The sequence below is a fragment of the Protomyctophum parallelum genome (assembly GCF_964188405.1).
Source record: "Protomyctophum parallelum genome assembly, chromosome: 8".
In the NCBI taxonomy this organism is placed as follows: Eukaryota; Metazoa; Chordata; class Actinopteri; order Myctophiformes; family Myctophidae; genus Protomyctophum; species Protomyctophum parallelum.
Window position 1 is genome coordinate 35,616,396 of NC_139703.1, and position 20,449 is coordinate 35,636,844.

At 42.5% G+C, this 20,449-nt stretch overlaps 1 protein-coding gene across 3 annotated transcripts in view; it reads left to right on the forward strand.

The window, feature by feature from the left end:
* atg7 (ATG7 autophagy related 7 homolog) overlaps positions 1-20,449 on the forward strand; it is a 156,374-nt gene that overhangs the window by 7,785 nt on the left and 128,140 nt on the right. For all 3 annotated transcript variants that reach the window (XR_014569661.1, XM_083771700.1, XM_083771701.1), the window contains exons 7-8: positions 18,039-18,185; positions 18,463-18,551. Coding sequence is in view for 2 of the 3 variants with exons in the window: in XM_083771700.1 (XP_083627826.1) it covers positions 18,039-18,185; positions 18,463-18,551 (236 nt within the window). In the remaining variant the exon portion in view is untranslated. The remainder of the gene's footprint in view (positions 1-18,038; positions 18,186-18,462; positions 18,552-20,449) is intronic.

Sequence of the window (20,449 nt, forward strand, 5' to 3'; positions counted from 1 at the left end):
CCGACTCCATATACCTCAGCCCTCCAGGCCCTGAAGGCGAGATATGGAGAGCCCCGTCAGCTGGTCCAAAACGAGCTGAACCGCATCTTTGAAGGACCCACTGTCAAGGCCAGGGATGCTGCTGCTTTCCAGGACTTCACCCTGGCAGTACGGTCCCTGACGTCCATGTTGGAATCGGTCGAGGGAGAGAACTGTAACGAGCTCAAATGTGGTTCCCACATTGACAAACTGCTCTGCAAGCTTCCACCTTCCCTCAGTGAGAATTTCATTGAACATTGCTTGACCCGAGGCATTCTGAAGGAGGGCTCCAGCCGCACATAATGTCCTCAAAGATCTGGCCAGTTGGCTGGAAGTTAAAGCCAAAGCAAAGATCATTGCCCAACAGGCCACCGTCTCAGCCAATGATGCAGAGGTGAGGAAGGAGTCGGAGGACAGGAAAGCTCCCTGCAAGGCTAACCCAACCACTATGTACTTCAAAACTGAGGATGGGAAGGAAGCTTCTCCTCAGAAAGACAAGCACCCCAAATTCCAGGCATATTGCCCTTACTGCAATGCTACAGACCACTTCATGGGCTCCTGTCCCAGAGCCAGAGAGCTCACTCAACCACAGCTCAAAGCCTGGATAACCGCCGGTGACCGCTGTTACAAGTGTGCCCGGACCCACCAGGTGGAGACCTGCACTTTAAAGAAACCCTGCAATCGATGCAAAGACATTCTTCTCACCGTTCTGCACGATGTCGTCCCCCACTTCCAGAAGGAGCAGGGCAAGAGGGAGCAGAGCGTACTGATGGTGGGAGCAGCCCCTAAGAGGCTGTACGTTGACCAACCAAGCTACTCATCCAAGGTCATGTTGAAAGTGGTGAAGGTCACCTTAAGAAATGGACAAAAGAGCATGGAAGCATTCGCCGTCTTAGATGATGGATCTGAAAGAACCATCATCCTCCCAGCTGCCATCCGGCAGCTTAGCCTCAAGGGGACTCCAGAGACCCTTAACCTCAGGACGGTGAGGCAGGATGTGCTCCAGGTGAAGGGCGCAACAGTCGCCTTCTCCATTTCCCCCCTAGGTCGACCTGACCTGGTGTACCCGATTGAAAACGCCTTCACTGCTCATGGACTTGACTTGGCTGAACACACCTGTCCAGGGAGTGCCCTCCAGAAACATTATTCTCACCTTGAGGGACTCCCACTGCCTAACCTAGACAAGGTTAAGCCTCTCCTCCTCATCGGGTCCGACTACCCGTCCCTCATTACCCCGATTGAGCCAGTGGTGGCAGGGCCTACCGGAGGGCCGGTTGCTATCCACACATCCCTGGGTTGGGCAGTCCAGGGTCCAGCCCATCCCACCCCCTTCGAGGTCCTCGCTGATTGTGGTACCAACGTCCGATCAGGATACACCAAGCTAGAGGAAGCTTTCAGAACGATGGAGCCTCAGCTTTAGCACCAGTTATCTGACCACCAGATGTCCTTCAAATTCAAACCCCCGGGTGCGCCGCATGTCGGAGGTACATTGGAACGGGAGATCAAATCCGTTAAGACGGCCCTGAGAGTCCCCTTGGGTGACCAGAACTGCAGCGAGACTGTCATGATCGTGGATCCCCAATTGCCTCGTGCCTCCTGGCCAACCAGCCGGGTCACGAAGACCATTCCTGGTCGTGATGGTCGAGTCCGAACTGTTGAGGTCAAGTTGAAGAACCAGACTTATCTCCGCCCTGTTGCCAGAGGTGTCTGAGGAGGAACATTGGGCCTTTTATAACAAGGAATTTACCTAAATTCCGGGGTGGCTGTGAAAAGGCCCATGGAGCCTCCCAGCCACTCCTGCAATCAAGGCTGAGTGGCTGGCAGCTTGCTCACTGCACACGGGTGTGGGAGGCTACAAATAGGACTCAATGCACTCACTCATTCATGCATGCTTCACCAAACTGGCTTGTTGTCCACCAACCTCCACCACCATCTCTCTCTTTCTCCACCCAACTGTGTGCGTCCATGAAACCAAACGTGAGTCAAACTATGGAACCTCAAATGTTTGTTCATCACCTCATCATGGACTCACTGCACTGCCCATGTGCTTTGAGTCAACTGCTTGTTATGTGGGTTATTTCCGTTGGTTTATGGAAACTGCATGTAATGTATAATGTTTGGCCTGCCTAATTGGGCATCATGTATATCACTCATTCTTGAGATGAGGGACAAAAGTGGAAAAAACATGTCCCACACATAAGAGCCTTATTATTGTTAAAAATAAATTAATTTAATAAAAATAAAAGCACTTGCAAAGTTAAATGTAATACAGTTGTGTATTATTATGCCATTAATTTCATTATAATTGTTTTCATATGCCATCTGAATTAGTTAAAAGCAGGCGCTGTACCCAAAAACGCCTGTATTTAGCCTGTCCCCAGCAAGTGGTCATAATTTCAAACTGCTAAAAAAGTGTCTAATACTGTCACAATCACATAAATATACATACTAAATTAAAGTAGATTGTCAACAACATAGCAAACAATATACACAATAATTTTAATTTATATTTTCCATTAGATATCTCATATCAAATGTGTGTCCCACGTCTCCCGTCAACTCCGTCAGGTTTTTTAAAAGTCTTAAATTAATCCGAAAATATTGTCGACAGATTTAGCCTGAAGACTCCTTTTCCAAGTCCCGTTTGTATTTGTTGCAACAGTGGAGCACCTGGTCTGACAAGCATTCAATTGTTTGATATTTTAAACAAACAATGTTGATATCAGGGTGGTCACAGCTTTTACATGTCAACTCCGTCAGGACATTATTATGATCTTTGTTAAGAATTCCAAAATAATGTTTATTATAAAAGTTTAGGGTTAGGTTTAGCTAACAAATGAAGCAAAAACAAAATGGCTACATTGTACTACAGAGGGTTAAGATGAAAACAAATGACATTTTGTCAACTCCGTCAGACGTCAACTCCGTCAGGTTTTGTGTCTGACGGAGTTGACATGTATCTGACGGAGTTGACAAAAGTGTTCCTAAAACAATAAAATTATAGTTTTTGAATAATGGGACGTATTCTAATTTGGCACACAGTTATAGCATGCCTTAAGGAACATTTTTGGCTATAGGGCCATCACAGATTTGTCTCGTGGTGACCATGGCAGCCATTTTCCAAAATTGCCGCCACCTGATGTTATTTTACAATAACTCAAGTTCTACACCACCTAGGATCTTGATTCTGGTGACTAAGACTACATTTTCAAGGATGAGGGATACAGTGGTACAATTTAGATTGTCCCTGTGACCATGGCAGCCATATTTCAAAATGGCCGCCACCTGCTGTTATTTTACAATAACTCAAGTTCTACACCATCTAGGATCTTGATTCTGGTGACTAATCATACATTTTCAAGGATGTGGGATACATTGGTACTATTTAGATTTGTCCTGTGACTATGGCAGCCATTGTTTTTCAAAATGGCCGCCACCTGCTGTTATTTTACAATAACTCAAGTTTTAGACCACCTAGGATCTTGATTCTGGCGACTAATAATACATTTTAAAAGATGAGGAATACAGTGGTACTATTTAGATTTGTCCTGTGACCATGGCAGCCATTGTTTTTCAAAATGACCACCAACCTGCTGTTATTTTACCAATAACTCAAGTTTTAGACCACCAAGGATCTTGATTCTGGTGACTAATCATTACATTTTCAAGGATGAACTTTCTCTGGGAGGGGTCAGGGCTTATTTCAGGTGCAGGTTGAGTTGCTACTGACAGGACATTAAAAGGAGGTGGGCTTTCTGGCCTTTGACTTGTCCCTTTCAGGTACAGATGCACAGTTTGACTTCACTGGCCACTGCAGTGTGGCGTTGATCTTGGTGGCCTCCTGCCAGTGTTTCTCCATCCTTCTCATGACCTCTGTGTTCTGGGGCTCTGTTATAGTCAACTTACATTGTCTTGGCTGGAGATTGCTTTCCTGCAGGGTCCAGCCCAGTCTTGTGCAGATGGCTGCTGGCCCACCTGGAGGCCACAACCTCACTTGTTCGGTTGGTGTGATTAGGTGGGGTGGTCTTCCCCAATCAGGATGAAGGGTTTAACCCTTTCAAACGGCAGTCTGGCCAAGTGTCTGTATTTAGTTGTGAGGCTAGATACAGGATACGATTTCTCACCCAGCCCCAGGTGACTTGAGGTGAAGGCTCCTTTGATTTGGTAACATTGCTTTGGTTGACATGCTGGGGACACAGAACGACACTGATGCCTTCAGTGTCTGCACATCCTGCCTGATAGTCCTGAAGGCAGATCTTCTGTCTTCAGTCTTTCGCTCACTGTTCACTGCTCACTGTTCACCTCAAGCAGGTCTTCAAGGTGTTTGCCTTTGCACAGGCTATATGGCTAGGACTCGTGCTTCAACAACTCAGAGAACTCCAACATGGTGTTGGTTGCTCCTGGGCCGCAGAGCATTGTGCGGCAGAATTCAGCTCTCATCTCTGGTGGCAGCTTGTTGAGGAGTCGTGCAACATGTGAGCCGCATCTAAGTTCTGTGTCTCCCTCTGGGCCTAGGGTAGACACTTGCTATTTTCCGTAACACTAATTGGTGGGGCTGTCCAAACTTGTTGTTTAGTTGTCAATCGGGTCTCTGTTGGTGAAGTCGGGTCTAGGTGGTCTAGAAGATGAGTTAGTCAGGGGATATTAATACAATCTGGTAATACATTCCTTATCAAGAATTTTCTTCACCAATGTGTTTGGAACTAACATATCCCACATTGCTTTATATTCAACCACCCTAGGGGAACTTTTGACAGCTGCTGAAAGTTGGGGTACCATCAACAACCTATATAAGGCAAAATGTTCATTATGCTTTAAGTAGCATCTGACATGTCAAACTAGGGAGTTTTCATGATTCTGAATGCATTCCAAATATTAGCTATGCACGAAGAACACTCCTTGGGCTGAAAACGGCCATAGCCGTCATCACAAAATGAGGTCAGCCCATTTGGGCAAGTGGATATATGGCCGAATTTAGCCCAAGGGGTTTGACCCCTAGTTTGGCCATAGCCACTTGGTATGGTACCCAACTTTCAGCAGCTGTCAAAAATGTTCAATAGAAACCAATGTGGGATATGTTAGTAGACACCTTTACAAACACATTGGTGAAAGAATTCTTGGTAAGAAATGTATTCACAGATTTAACATTATTCTGATAATATTCCCTGACTAAATTGGTAAAATAATAGCAGGTCCACCATTTTTGAAAATGGCTGCCATTGTCTCAGGATAAATCTAAATAGTACAACTGTATTCCTCCTCCTTGAAAATGTAGGATTAGTCACCATAATCAAGATCCTAGGTGGTGTAGAACTTGAGTTATTGGGAAATAACAGAAAGTTGGCGGCCATTTTGAAAAATGTCTACCATGGTCACAGGACAAATCTTAATAGTACCAATGTATCCCACATCCTTGAAAATGTATGATTAGTCACCAGAATCAAGATCCTAGGTGGTGTAGAACTTGAGTTATTGTAAAATAACAGCAGGTGGCGGCCATTTTGAAAATGGCTGCCATGGTCACAGGGCCAATATAAATAGTACCACTGTATTCCTCATCCTTGAAAATGTGGGATTAGTCACCAGAATCAAGATCCTAGGTGGTCTAGAACCTAAATCAGTTAAACTTGTCAACTCCGTCAGATGTTCGTCAACTCCGTCAGACGTTCGTCCCGTGATGTTTTTGTTAATTTACAAAGAAATAGAAAATTCGATGTTAAATCTTTTGTGCTTATGTATTGAAACACCAACTGAAATGATACGTAATGATGTTTTTTTTTTTTTTTTACATGGTTTTCATGTTATAATATTGAAAATAAAGGTTGAAATGACGGATTTGAGAAATTGGATATTTCATAATAGTGTGATATTGGAACAAAACAATATTAAAAGAATTGTATTACTTAACTTGATTCCTGAAAGCCATTATAAGATAACTGAGGACTTTATATTATTGTTGAAATTATCAAATTCAATTAAAAGGGATTTTAGTGTGTCTGACGGAGTTGACAAGAATCAGGTATTAAGTGCATAAATGTCCCATTTTTGAAAGAAATGTTATGCGAAAAACCTGTTCCTTCTCAAGATTGGTAGTTGAGACCTGTGTCTACAAATACATCTATTTGATTTGAATGCATCTTAAAAAAAAAAAAAATCTAGTTTGAAAAAAGTTTTGTCCCTTATCTCAAGAATGGGTGATATATATATATATATTTTACATATTATAGTTATAGGTATGTTTATATGTTTCATATATGATTGATTGATGCTTGGCCTACATTATTCCTGATTGATTATTTAACATAGAGATATAGTTTCTCATATATATATTTGAAGCTTTGAGATATTATATATATATATATATATATTAGGGCTGACCCAAAAAAAAAACGATTAATCTACCTTCAATCGATACGCACGATTTTTAAATTTTGAATCGAATAGTCATTAAAAAAAAGTGTCCGCTTTTGGTCCGCGAGACGGCCCCATTTGGTCCGCGAGCCATGCTTGCGCCTCGCAGCACCTCGCAAAGCCTCCTCTTTCCCCGTGTTAAAAACAAGGAAGTCAACTGAACAGTGCAGCTGCAGTCCCAGGAGCCAGGAAAAATAAATCAAAAGTGTGGTTGCATTTTAAAATACCCTATTTGAATAAAGTTTGCAGGCTACACGAGAGTGAAAATGACCGCTGGGAAAATCCCTAATTGAGAGTGTAGGCAAGCGCACCACAGCTCAGTGGACATTATATATAGGCTACCATGTTTGATAAGTCATATAAAAACATTACTTACACCCCAATATAAACTTCACAGATTATAGATCACTTGGAATTATAACAATCTGTTGAGTATTGCCTGAATAATGCCACTATAAAATCTCAACTTTTATCGATGCGCCATTGTTGCGCTGAGAACCTTGTGGAGCCTGGCGGTGTACATTATACTTGTGAGGACCTGCTTGGATTCACATGGTCAGTGCGCGCACCGAAAATTCAAAGATCTGCAATCTCATGCGCTGCGTAGCCTATACTATTTGCCTGTGTTTTTTCTTTTAATGTTTTTTTTTTTGTGCGCCGATGGTGATGCTCCACTTGTTTCAGCCTGTAGGCCTACAGCACTTTGGTCAGCTTTTATTGTTTTAAATGTGCTATATAAATAAAGTTTGATTTAGGCCTATATTGGAGCAGGTGCTGGCAAATAACTATAATTACTGTAATGCCATGCAGTGAAGTTGCGCAAATGTCAACTCAATTGGCAAGCGGAGCTGCAGTCTGCAGCACAATGACTGCAGATCTCTTCTTAAAGTTTACTTATTATGGTTTACTTTCAACCATAAACCATAATGTGATTGACAAACCTTGGATTATAATTCTTCATCGACCAACAGCGCATGCAGCATGACTATGAGGTAATTTAACTATGTGGGATTTCTCCATCGGCATCGCATGTCGATAAAAAAAATGGGATTTTACTAGTGGCATTATTCAGGCAATACTCAACAGATTGTTATAATTCCAAGTGATCTATAATCTGTGAAGTTTATATATTTTTTCCCATACGCACACTCAGTCACATTAACTTTATGATCAATCAAATCAACCGTAGTTGATTTTATTTCTGACAAGTGTCAGGCTTGAAGAGTTCATTCATGTTACCGTTCGTTTACAATTGACAGAGGAGTTTTTATTTGATGGAGAGGTAATGCCTGTTTCAGGCGCTGTTTAATTGTTAAATAAAAGACCAATCCAATATGCGCTCCTCTCTATCTTCTGCAGCTATATCGCTGTTTTATTTTAAGCCTAATTCATTGTGCGTCAGCGTCACTGCTCGTCTCGTGCCCCCCCACCCAGTTTATAAGATGCCCCACAACTTTTGTAAAAAGCCTTACCTTAAGTTTTTTGTTCCATAGAGAGCCTAGAGGGTTTGATTGATTTAAGAGTTGCATTCATCTTACGGTTGGGTGGTGCTTTTTTTTGGTGTTTTAACATCTGAGTTTCAATCGGAAGAGAAGCTAAATCCCTACATTTTCTGGATTATATATATTTTTTATTTGAGAGGTAATGCCTGTGTCAGGCAGTTGACTTGTTACGGTCGGATGTTTTATTAAGCCTAATTATTTGTGCGTCACTGCTTTCATGAAGGCTTATCGTTTAAAATAAATGATACCAATCCAAGCATGCCTTTCTCTCTGCTATAGCGTTGTTTAAACCAAAGAGCCACTGCTCTCATCGCGCAGCACCCCCTCCCCCCCCCCCCCCCCATTGGGTTTTGAAGTGTCGAAGATCGAAATAAATTTATATCGAATATATTTATATCAAAAACGTACTCTAAGGTCAGCCCTAATATATATATATATATATATATATATATTATTATATATGTATATTTGATGCTTTAGGATATTGTATATATATTATATATATATATATATATATATATATATATATATATATATTATATCTGATCTATAATTAAGCATGTTTGATTTAATTATGAATATTATTTATTCTCTTGAATATGGATTGAGCTGCCATTTATGTTTTGTTGTTTGATAGGCTTATTGATGCCAACTATTGTTTGTCCCTTTGTACAGCACACACCAATTAAAACTTAAACCGCATCCTCTGCCTCTGCCTCGTCTTGGTCAGCCTGGCCGGTGGCCTTGCCTGCTCACCATTTTGTCCATTACACCTCACCTATACCCATACGAAGTATTTCCGAGTGCCAGCACTCTTTCAAGCTTCCTGTTTGTAACTGTAACCGGGGACGAAACAACATGGACTATCGGGAAGGAACATTTCTGAGCCAAAACCAACAAGACAATTGGCTGAATTATTTGTTAATTTATCATTTTACACGTAAAGGTACAGTATAAACAGCTGCCAGGATGTTGACATGGGTTTTTCACATTTTTCCTAGCAACGATACAATTTTGAATCTGTCTTCTTTGCAGTTAAATCCTTGGAGGTTTGCCAGTATATCCAAATATTCAAAAACTGGGTTCACAAAGAAAAGTATTCAAAATATAGTCCAGTCCACAACACACACGCACGCATACATGCATGCACAATTGCACACACGCACACGCCAGGTGGAATCAATTTCTTATAGGCTAAAAGTAGAGCAAATGGATTTTCATTGTAGCTTAGCTATGTTTGCTGATGATGTACATTATACATACGTACATGTATATTTGCTTATGGTGCTATTGCATTATAGTCGTTTTCCTTTTCATCTTCATCTAGTTTAGGTAAATAAATAAATAGTAAATGGTGCATTTATATAGCACTTTAATCCAAAGCGCTTTACATAGATCGTTCATTACATTCACCATTTAACCCATTTCAAGGTGGCATGGCGCCATCTTGGAAGGTGCTAGATGTAACTAGATGTAGCCAAAAGACCCTTTGGAGGATCGACAGCCAACAGAGGAATGATTACTTCTAACGCGACTAGCGACGGGACCGCGATGGGCCGTCAAAAACACAATCTTTGGTTAGAATTGGAAGCATTGATTTAGATCAAGAGTTATTGTTCCGTCTTTTGGTTAATCTCCGTCCCAGGCAGCCAACGTAATTAATTAATTATTTAAAAAAAACGTAGGCCTATTGGCTTATTCCATCATGTAACTATGGTTTCCATACGTTGTTTGGTCGTATTGCAGTTGTTCATGTTGCAAAAACCAAGTCAAGGCTTGATTGTATAGGGCGTGCCAAATTGATTTCAGCCGTCACATTTATCAATGCTAGGAATGAAATTAAGGAAGGATCAGCTGTTTGCGATCACTTCATAAATGTCGTGCCGACGTGAGTGTACCGCAAAACCGACGCTTGAATTTGAGGCAGATTTTACACTCCATTGATAAATGGATTTTTCAGAAAACTGTCAGGATTTAGAAGACATTTGTAGAATCGTCATCAGGTCTAAATGGGTTAATGGTATAAAACCGGATGGCTAAAATCTATTTTGTGACCGGGCCGTTGCTAGGCGACGCCTTGTGCAGTGCTCAGCGTCACGTTTCGCGCATACACGCACTTTGTTTATATACGGCCAGACAGAATGTTGTCAGAATGTCAGAAATTAGGACAGAATGTTCTGTCCTCATTTGGAAATTGGAATAGAGACAAAGGAGAGATCAGATGTGACAGCGCCAGGTAGTAATGGAAAGTTTAAATGGGAAATGGAAGGCGGATCTCAATATACATTATGTTCTAGTCTGGATATATTCAGCCAAGCAATTTCAATGCTACCCATTAAAGTCTGCTCTCAAACGAATGAACAGACAAAATAGAAGGTCAAGGTAAAATGTATTGTCCACAAGGTAAAGTGGTCTTGGGCTTTCAAGACCAATTGTGCTGCAGCCACACACAGAACATTAATGACAAACAAAATACATTACAGAGGGAGACGCAACATTACAAATAATCTAACCTCAAAAGCCCTATTCGCACAGGACTAGTATTACCCCAGGACCCCAGGTAATACGAAATTAACCCCCGACGTCTGTGTTCTTTTGTGGCGGATTCGCATTGGATAAGCGAAGTCTGTGTTTTACTTGAAATGACAGACATTCTATTATCAAACATAAAGCCAATGACCGTTCATTTGTAGTAGGCCACTCTATATGAGGACGTTAACAGCATTTATTGTCTCCACCAGGCCGAAGGCATGGGGGGAGAGTATGTTTTGCACTGCATCCGTCCGTGTGTCCGTGTGTCCGTGTGTCCGTCCGTCCGTGAGCAGCTAATCTCGGCCACCGTTAACCCGGTCCATGCCAAATTTTGCACACACACTCCCTGGATGCCAACGATGAACCTCTGCCCCAGACTTTCCAGAACGGCCTGTTATAGCGCCACCAGGAGGCCACTTTGTGCAAAACAAGTTTTTGCACAGTACACCTACACATTTTGTCCAAACATCACGCAAATTGGTACACCGTCTCTCTAGAGCCATTCAATGAAACCGGTCTTTCACATTTCTCAGACTCCATCCTGATTGGTTAAGATTGGCTTCCAAAGTTCACAGGAGTGCTCAGTTTCAAACAAAATGCTGCAAATCATGAACACATCGCGTGAAATTGTGCACCCACATTCCCACTAGGCCCAGGACAAAATGCCACATGAACAATTTCAACTCAGCCTCAAGGTGGCGCTATAACTGGCCAAAAAGTGTTTTTACCTCTAACTGCACGGATCTGTGGATAACCTGGTGGAGACCTGTGCCCAGAAGGGCACTTTTTCTAGTTTAATATTAAAGTAGGCATATTATTTATTCACTCTGAATGAAATAAATAATTGTGAATCTGATCGGGAATGATCAACGAAACGAAACGCAACGCATCACATGTGTTCTCCCAGATCATGGGATAAAGGAGTTGAGTTGCATACTATTTATAATTTGAGAATAGATCTAGTACTTCACGCTATATAATAAAACTAGATAAAGTGCCAATCGGCACAGGTCTCCACCAGGATTCTTCCTCAGCCTAGTGGGAATATGCGTGCACAGTTTCATCGCAATCGGACGCTGCGTTGAGGAGTTGTGGCCATTTGCTACTCCTGAAAACTGTAGGAGCCAATCGTGGCCAATCAGGATGGAATATGAGAAATCAAACAAATCTGTCTTGATCACATGACTATGGAGATCATGTGTACCGATTTGCGTGACATTTGGATAAAATCTGAAGGAGTAATAATAGAAAATGTGTTTTACATATGTCGTCCTCCTTGTGGCGCTATAAAGAGCAGATGTGAAAAATTCCAGGCAAAGGTTTTTCCTTGGCCTCTAGGGAGTTGGCATACAAAGTTATCCACAGATCTGTGCAGTTAGAGGTAAAAACACTTTTCGGCCAGTTATAGCGCCACCTTGAGGCTGAGTTGAAATTGTTCATGTGGCATTTTGTCCTCGGCCTAGTGGGAATGTGGGTGCACAATTTCACGGAAATCACGCAATGTGTTCATGATTTGCAGCATTTTGTTTGAAACTGAGCACTCCTGTGAATTTTGGAAGCCAATCTTAACCAATCAGGATGGAGTCTGAGAAATCTGAAAGACCGGTTTCGTTGAATGGCTCTAGAGAGACTGTGTACCAATTTGCGTGATGTTTGGACAAAATCTGTAGGTGTACTGTGCAAAAACTTGTTTTGCACAAAGCGGCCTCCTGGTGGCGCTATAACAGGCCGTTCTGGAAAGTTTGGGGCAGAGGTTCATGGTTGGCATCCAGGGAGTGTGTGTGCAAAATTTGGCATCGACCGGGTTAACGGTGGCCGAGATTAGCTGCTCACGGACGGACGGACGGACGGACGGACGGAGTGCAAAACATACTCTCCCCCATGCCTTCGGCTGGTGGAGACAACAATTGTGCACCCTTGGTTGCAGACCATATAGAGAACTTTGAATTCCGGCTACAAATCTGGCAAGTCCTGCACCGAAAGTAATAGAAGTGTCGTGACGCGTCAACAACTTGCAGTTGTGAGCTGTAGAGTTGCTATTTGCGAGGTGTATAAAATGTATACATTCATTCATATAATGTAATAAGGGACATATTCGGGAACAGCACGTTCACGCCCGTACTTGGTCGGCAGGCACAGGTAAAAGGACAACGGGTGCGCCCTTTATTACCGGAGAGTGATGTGTCGTGTGCTTTGTGACTGGACATGACGACGCTATTTGATGCTTTCTCTCTCTCTCTCTCTCTCTCTCTCTCTCTGAAACAGAGAGCAAAATATGGTTACAGTCTATCCTTTGACAAAACATTAGATTGCCTTACCATAGGCCCTGAAACAATACGACCGTCACATGGCTATGCACACGCCACGCATAGACATGTTGTTGGTGTCCTGCGCAATGTAATTTGGCCATGGGTCCTTATTTGTAGGTTAACCCTTCTAGACGGGAACCCCTCTTGGGTATGTACAGTATGTACAGTATTCAAAAAGTTTAAATATTTGATGCCGCTATATATAGTTTTTCAGAAAACTTAGGTCAGGATTTAGAAGGCATTTTAGAATCGGCGTCAGGCCAAAATGGGCTAATAATATCCACAGTTTCTCAGTAGCGGTCTGCAATTTAACCTATTGTTCAAGCTTGAAATCGTCTGGTGGCCACCGTGGACTGGACTAGTACTAGGCTGATATTATTATTATTATTTTTTTTTTAAGATATATTTTTGCGGCTTACGCCTTTATTGATTTTTTTTAAGGGATAGAAAGTAGGCTGACAGGAAACGGGAGAGAGATGGGGGGATGACATGCGGTAAAGGCCATGTCGGGTCCGGGAGTCGAACCCGCGGCACACCGCGACTGGATCACCAGTCCGGTGCCCAGACCGTTACGCTACGGCCTGGGCGGCTGATATTATTTATTATTGGATGCAGCATGCAGAGCCTTTGCTCTGCATGCAATTTCCACAGCACAGCATAGGGACATTACATTCTCCTCAGACATATTCATATATCTTGCTAAAGAGTGTATAAAATAACACAAACTGAGTAGCCTACATTTCCATCTACAAGGCTCAAATCTCATGTGAGAAAATACCGCAATTACGTGTATGGCAGCAATTTGATACACTGCTCTCAAGTAATGAATTGCATCATTCCAGCTGTGCAAAAGTAGCCTATAAGTCAGGTCAGATCAATTAGGCTGTCAAGCAGCGCAAGGTCTGTAATAATTCCCTTAAAGGTTTAAACCATAACGACATGTATCATCAGGGCTCTTCAGCAAAACCAGATTGAAAACATTTCGTCACTTGTAAAAACTGACGTACTTCCACTTCAGTTCTTTGTACCTTCTCCCAGAGGGCAAACTCTCAATTTAATTAAAACATGGGTAACATCACTGACAATTTTTTTTAGCCTGTTTTAAAGAGGGAGTGCCACAATTATTTTTCCAGTCTATTAGGTGACCGTACTTCATTAGACACCCTGGAGTCGTTCTTATGTGCAATGGTGTGTTAACATTTTCGATCGCCTCTACAGTGTTTGGCTACATCTAGCTGCTACAGCCACATCCAGGATAACATCCGGTCCGTCTGTAAAAGTGCTCCGCTGCTATAAATTGCTGGGCGCACTGATTTAATGGATTAAATAACCTCGGGCAATTAATGTGTTACTGTGACTCCAGCAGACACTGGGCGTGAACAGTGGAGGATTGCACGGTTATTTGTAATTGGATATGGGAAAGTCAAGTAAATCCTTCTGATGTGGTTTGTAGCGGCTTCAAAAAAAATACAAAACACTTTCTCTGATTAACACTTTTGCAGTAAACAGAGACACGCAAGGTCAAGGTCAATGTAGACTTTATCATTTATCCCAGAGGGTCGATTTGTTGTGCAGCAGTAAATTCCACGATCATCAGCACTCGGCACACACCAATTGAGTTGAATTAAACGATACACACAAGAAGCATAGCATTACATAGGAGCTACCCTAGGGTAGGTTCCCTCACCCCGGCCAGCCGGGGCGCCTGATGGAGTGGAAAGGAACTGGTCAGAATAACGTGTTCCTTCCACTCGCTACATCCGGCTGGTGAAACCCCCCCCTGTCAGGTGAAAAGAAGTAACTTGGACTCCTCATGCATAGAAGGAAGCATGAGGTCAGTCCGCTGCCCCCCCCCCCCAGGTTGGCAGAGGAAGTGTAGCGCCCAGGATTACATTAGATAATTGACACTGCAAAATTGTGGGATGAAAATTATATATATATATATATATATATATATCTATTATAACATTAGATAACTTGTACCCAACACATGGTAAGAAACCCAAAGCCACAACAGCTACGTCGCTATTGCAACACCCACAACACCATCTTACACACTACACCCACACACACACTCACACGGCAGTGACGTCACACACTTACCTTCGCAGTGTTCGGGACCTATCTCCTATCGCGCCCAACGCCAACACTCGACACCACCCACCAAACACTGGTCATTGCAGATGCCTCCCGTCCACACTCACGGCGGCAATGCATTTGTTTACTACAAACATTATCGCCCCAAGCACCCACACCCCCGGAACACTGTTGCCCTTTCACCACGCTAAATTCGCCAGGTCTATGCAAGTGAGCACAAATTACATGTGAGAAAATGCATTCACAAGCCCACAAATGCCATTCAAATGCCATTCAACACACACTACGACTCGCTTACAATTCGCCAACCTGGCAACTACTACCCCGTCTTTTAAGCCACTCCCCTGTGCTGCTCTGATCTCTGAGTCTCCCTGACAGTCCTGTCCGCAGGAGAATAAAAGAAGGAAGGAGAGGAATCTTCGCCTCACGATTTTGCTTATTCCTTCTAAATCACTGTATATAAAATATCGCTTACTCAGCGAATCTCTTAGTTATATCAACATTGTTCTTCCACACTACTTGGTTTGTTCCAAACTATTACATTTACACCGTTCGAATTCGCCATTTCGCCTGCCGAGTACTTTTCATTGCGCACACACACACGCACACGCACGCACACACACACACACACACACACAGGAATAGCCGTGCAGCCTATACACGGCACCAGCGAGACAGGACGTTATAATCTTGAGTTTCATTAAATAACTGTCTTTCTCCGCACGTGCACGTGCGCACACAACATTATTCAACTGAAATGCGTAACGCCAATATTGGGCTAATATAGGTAATATGCTACCAATATGTGGGTAGCCTACAGGGATTTACCCACGGAATGAATATATATATATAATCATCTATACCAGGGCTGCCCACACTTTTTTTACTTCAGAGCTACTTTCAAAACGACCAGCAAAATAAAACTATCATCCCATTGGTTTTTATTTTTGGTATTTCACTTTGCTACTGATTATTGTACGCAACAACAAGTATTGCATTGTGTGTTTGAGCTGACAGGCCCTTTTTGATGTCAATCAATCAAGTCATCTCAGGTCATCTCAAGCGGCAGATGCAAAAATCGTTTTTTATATTAAAATTATATATTTTTTTAGGGCCATGTCATGTGGTCTACCTGCAAAGCCTTTGTGATCTATACTGGTAGATCCTGATCTACCTTTTGGGCACCGCTTAACATCAGATCAGCTGTTTTGTCGGTCAGCTTCAAAAATGCTCCCCGACAGCATAATCGGAGCAAATATCGGGCAATGTGTATGAGCCATAAAGTGTTGACTACACTACACTAATAAGGACACATAATAATAACTAATAACCCATCCGTTACTACATGTGGAGTCAACTCCCGCAATTTCCTTCTTCCCATAGTGCGCGGCAAGGTAACTCTGGGATGAGCGGCCACAAAGCGGCCGCGACATTCTAGTATATATATATATATATATATATAATATAAAATATAATAAAATAATTACATAGGAGCAAGTTCTTAAATCTGTTGGTCCTGCATCTTGTGAGTTTCGGTCTGCGACCTCCATTTGGTCGCAGACAGAAAGCAACCTGAACAAAGTTTTACTAGCGGCAACGAGACTTGGCTGGCACCTCTTTGTCGCTATGGCTGTAATCCTGTTTTTCAAGGTAATTGAACCAAATAAATTAAAGAAGATTAGAACAGATTCAATTAATAAACGTTTTCATAAAGATAGTATTTATCAGTTTTGGCATGTCTCGCCCACCTTGGAGATGGGGAGACTTTCCAGAACTGAGTGGCGAAGTGACAAAACAAATCAAACAAAATGCAGTGAATCAGGCTGGAAACCAGAGTAGGGATGCTAGGGTTCAAGAGGTTAAAACAAGAATGCGCTAATGGGTACTAAATACTTGTACTGTTGACTAACTTCAACAGCCTGGCCATGGATAACAGAAGAAAGAATTCAAGTTCATAGTTCAACGTCCTCCCTCACCCTAGCAACACACCCCGGTGTAATTGTAGACTGTCTGTCTGTGGCTTTGAAAGGCACGCACAGCAACACAGCATGGTGACAACAGGGACATTATGCTGTCATAATGCTGTTATCACAATATGATGTGATGACCTTTGCTGGAACAGAGTCTGCTGTCCTTCGTGTTTATGGATTAAGACATGAACTGAAGTCAACTCATACACTTATCGGAAGAATCTTCTCTCTGTCTGACGTCGCTAGAATGTCAGCATTGACACCACCCATCAGTAGGGATTTTCTATTATTTTGAGGAAAGACGGGAGGATCTTTTACTAGGACCTTCAAATACAGTACTTTTCTAAAGGAAGGCAATTGATCTTTTTTTACCAATAAAATAATATTAAAGAAACTGTTCACTGGTTAATATGTGTACCGTCACTTTTAAGAGTGTAATTTTGTTTACCTGGATAACGCTGGTTGGCAGGTATAAATACACTTTTAGACGGACATGTTTGTGCCAGTATGGATGATTGCATTTATTTCTTGATCGCCTCTTGTCTTGATTGTTTTTCGGGTATCGGTTATCAAGCTCCATCCCTACCCATCAGGGCTAAATGACGACTTGATCACGTGAGACCATGTTCAAGAGCGTTCAAGTTTTAACCAGTGTCGCCATTTTCATCATCATTATCATCATCATTATCGGGTTATATTGCGTTAGTCATCATTACTCTTGGCTCAGCACACGGAATTGTCTCACACATTTCCAGTGCTTTTAAAATGTCCATCTATACAATTTTAATAAAGGTCGGCATAGTGTAGTGTTTCTTCAGGAGGCTTAGTTTAATGACGGTGATTAATTAACCAGGAAATAGCACAAATACCATCGCAGTAACAGTATGAAGCATTTTGGACCTAAGAGGCGGGTTTAGTTGTTTGGATTTTCACATCATGTGCCATTAAAGTCAACATGAAATGGAAAAATTCCCCTTTAACCGTTTGATAATATCCCAGTCATATTGTGAGATCTATTTAGTAATTTATGAGCTTGTAGGTCTGCTATTTTTGAAAAATCGTGAAAATATTTATTTCAGAAAACTGGAGGATTTAGTTAACAGTTAACAGTCTTTGTATTGAGTTTGTGCTTGAAATGTACTGTAATTCTGCAAACTGTTAATCAATCAATCAATGGATGTGTTTGTGTCACCCTGCAGGTCACAGCGTTACTAGAGGCCTACGACGGGCTGTGCAGCCAAAGTGGAGTCACAGCTGTTCCCTACTTCCTGATGAAGTACACAGAAGACGACATCTCGGTGGCTCCCCTAGGAGACTGGGACACATTCTTCACCGATAACAAGAAGGTAAGGTTCCTACCACTGTTGTTTTTGGCAGCAAATTTCTATTTTTAGTTTTAGTCACCACAATCTCTGGTTGGGGGACCTTCCACTCCACTGTCTCCACCTCAATGGGGGTAAACCCTGAGTAAATGCAAAATGGACACCCTGTGAACATGGTCAATTACCAACTTGTCTCTGCATTTGAATATATTGTAATAGACAGTATATATCCCTTTTACAGGTGTACAATACTCACACGTACAGTACAGATAAATGAACAGTGTTTTTTTTCTTTCCTCAGGTTACCGTGGGTATCTATGACCCATGCACTCTGTCACAACATCCAGGCTGGCCTTTGAGGAACCTACTGATCCTTATCGCATACAGATGGTAAGTGTGTGTCTATTTTTTCTAATAAAGAAAGAAAGCTGCTATTTAAAACGTTGGCATCCTATGCAGGTGTGTGCATCAGGGCTCGAGGTTAACGGCGTCACGACGTCCCGGGGCCTATAAAATATCTACAGTATTTGGGACTTAAATGTATCTCATTTGGGACGGTTTCGGGACTAGAGGAGGTTTTGCATTGCAAATGCGCATATCGTGTGCACGGATGAGCAGCATGAGACTATAGTCCCTAGCAGCGCTGCCTGCATCTTTCTGCACTGCCGTCAGTCACACAACACAGGAATCAATGAATAAGGAAGCCGCTTATATTGCGTTTGCCCGTGCATGGGACATTTAGATTAAAAAACTATCGGTTGGAAGCATGGATAAAAGCTTGGTTTTGTGCTATAACAGAGGGAAAAGTTCCATATGGACATGGGGCTACAACAACGTTTAACGTTAGCTTCCATGCTAGGCTTGCTAGCTGCTTAACATGTCTCGCATCGAGGAGGACACCGGAGGCTTAGCGCTGCGGTGATTCATTTAGCATATCACCACTCGATGTGAAACATGCAGCCACCGTGGAAGCCAACACCAGTCTCCAGCTCCATGGAACCTCTCCCTCCGATAGAGCTACATTATAATGGAGTGAGAGGTTCCATATGGGGATAATGTCAGTCTGACTCCAAGAAGGAGTTGGACTTGGACCCACGTCGGTCCACCTGACCGGATGAAACGGTTATGTCACATGAAATAATAATATGATGGTGTTGTTTGTATCCTCTGAAGCAACAGATGTTTTCTAATGGTCAGGTTGTTCTGGAATTGCTGCCCCAACCCTGTGGAATGCACTCCCCAAAACGCTCTCATTCCACAGTTTTTATTGATTTTATTCCTTCGTCTTAGTGTTCCCCCTAATAAAGTAGTTGTCTCCATCAGGCCGAAGGCATGGGGGGAGAGTATGTTTTGCACTCCGTCCGTCCGTCCGTGTGTGTGTGTGTGTGTGTGTCCGTCCGTCCGTGTGTCCGTGAGCAGCTAATCTTGGCCACCGTTAACCCGGTCGATGCCAAATTTTGAACACACACTCCCTGGATGCCAACGATGAACCTCTGCCCCAAACTTTCCAGAACGGCCTGTTATAGCTCCACCAGGAGGCCGCTTTGTGCAAAACAAGTTTTTGCACAGTACACCTACAGATTTTGTCCAAACATCGCGCAAATTGGTACACAGTCTCTCTAGAGCCATTCAACGAAACCGGTCTTTCAGATTTCTCACACTCCATCCTGATTGGTTAAGATTGGCTTCCAAAGTTCACAGGAGTGCTCAGTTTCAAACAAAATGCTGCAAATCATGAACACATCGCGTGATTTCCGTGAAATTGTGCACCCACATTCCCACTAGGCCGAGGACGAAATGCCACATGAACAATTTCAACTCAGCCTCAAGGTGGCGCTATAACTGGCCGAAAAGTGTTTTTACCTCTAACTGCACGGATCTGTGGATAACTTTGTATGCCAACTCCCTAGAGGCCAAGGAAAAACCTTTGTCTGGAATTTTCCACATCTGCTCTTTATAGCGCCACCAGGAGGCCCACATATGTAAAACACATTTTCTATTATTACTCCTTCAGATTTTATCCAAATTTCACGCAAATTGGTACACATGATCTCCATAGTCATGTGATCAAGACAGGTTTGTTTGATTTCTCATATTCCTACAGTTTTCAGGAGTAGCAAATCGCCACAACTCCTCAACACAGTGTCCGATTGCGATGAAACTGTGCACGCATATTCCCACTAGGCTGAGGAAGAATCCTGGTGGAGACCTGTGCCCAGAAGGGCACTTTTTCTAGTTTTTATTTGTTTTCTCATGCCACCCATGTAAAGCACATTTGAGTATTCATA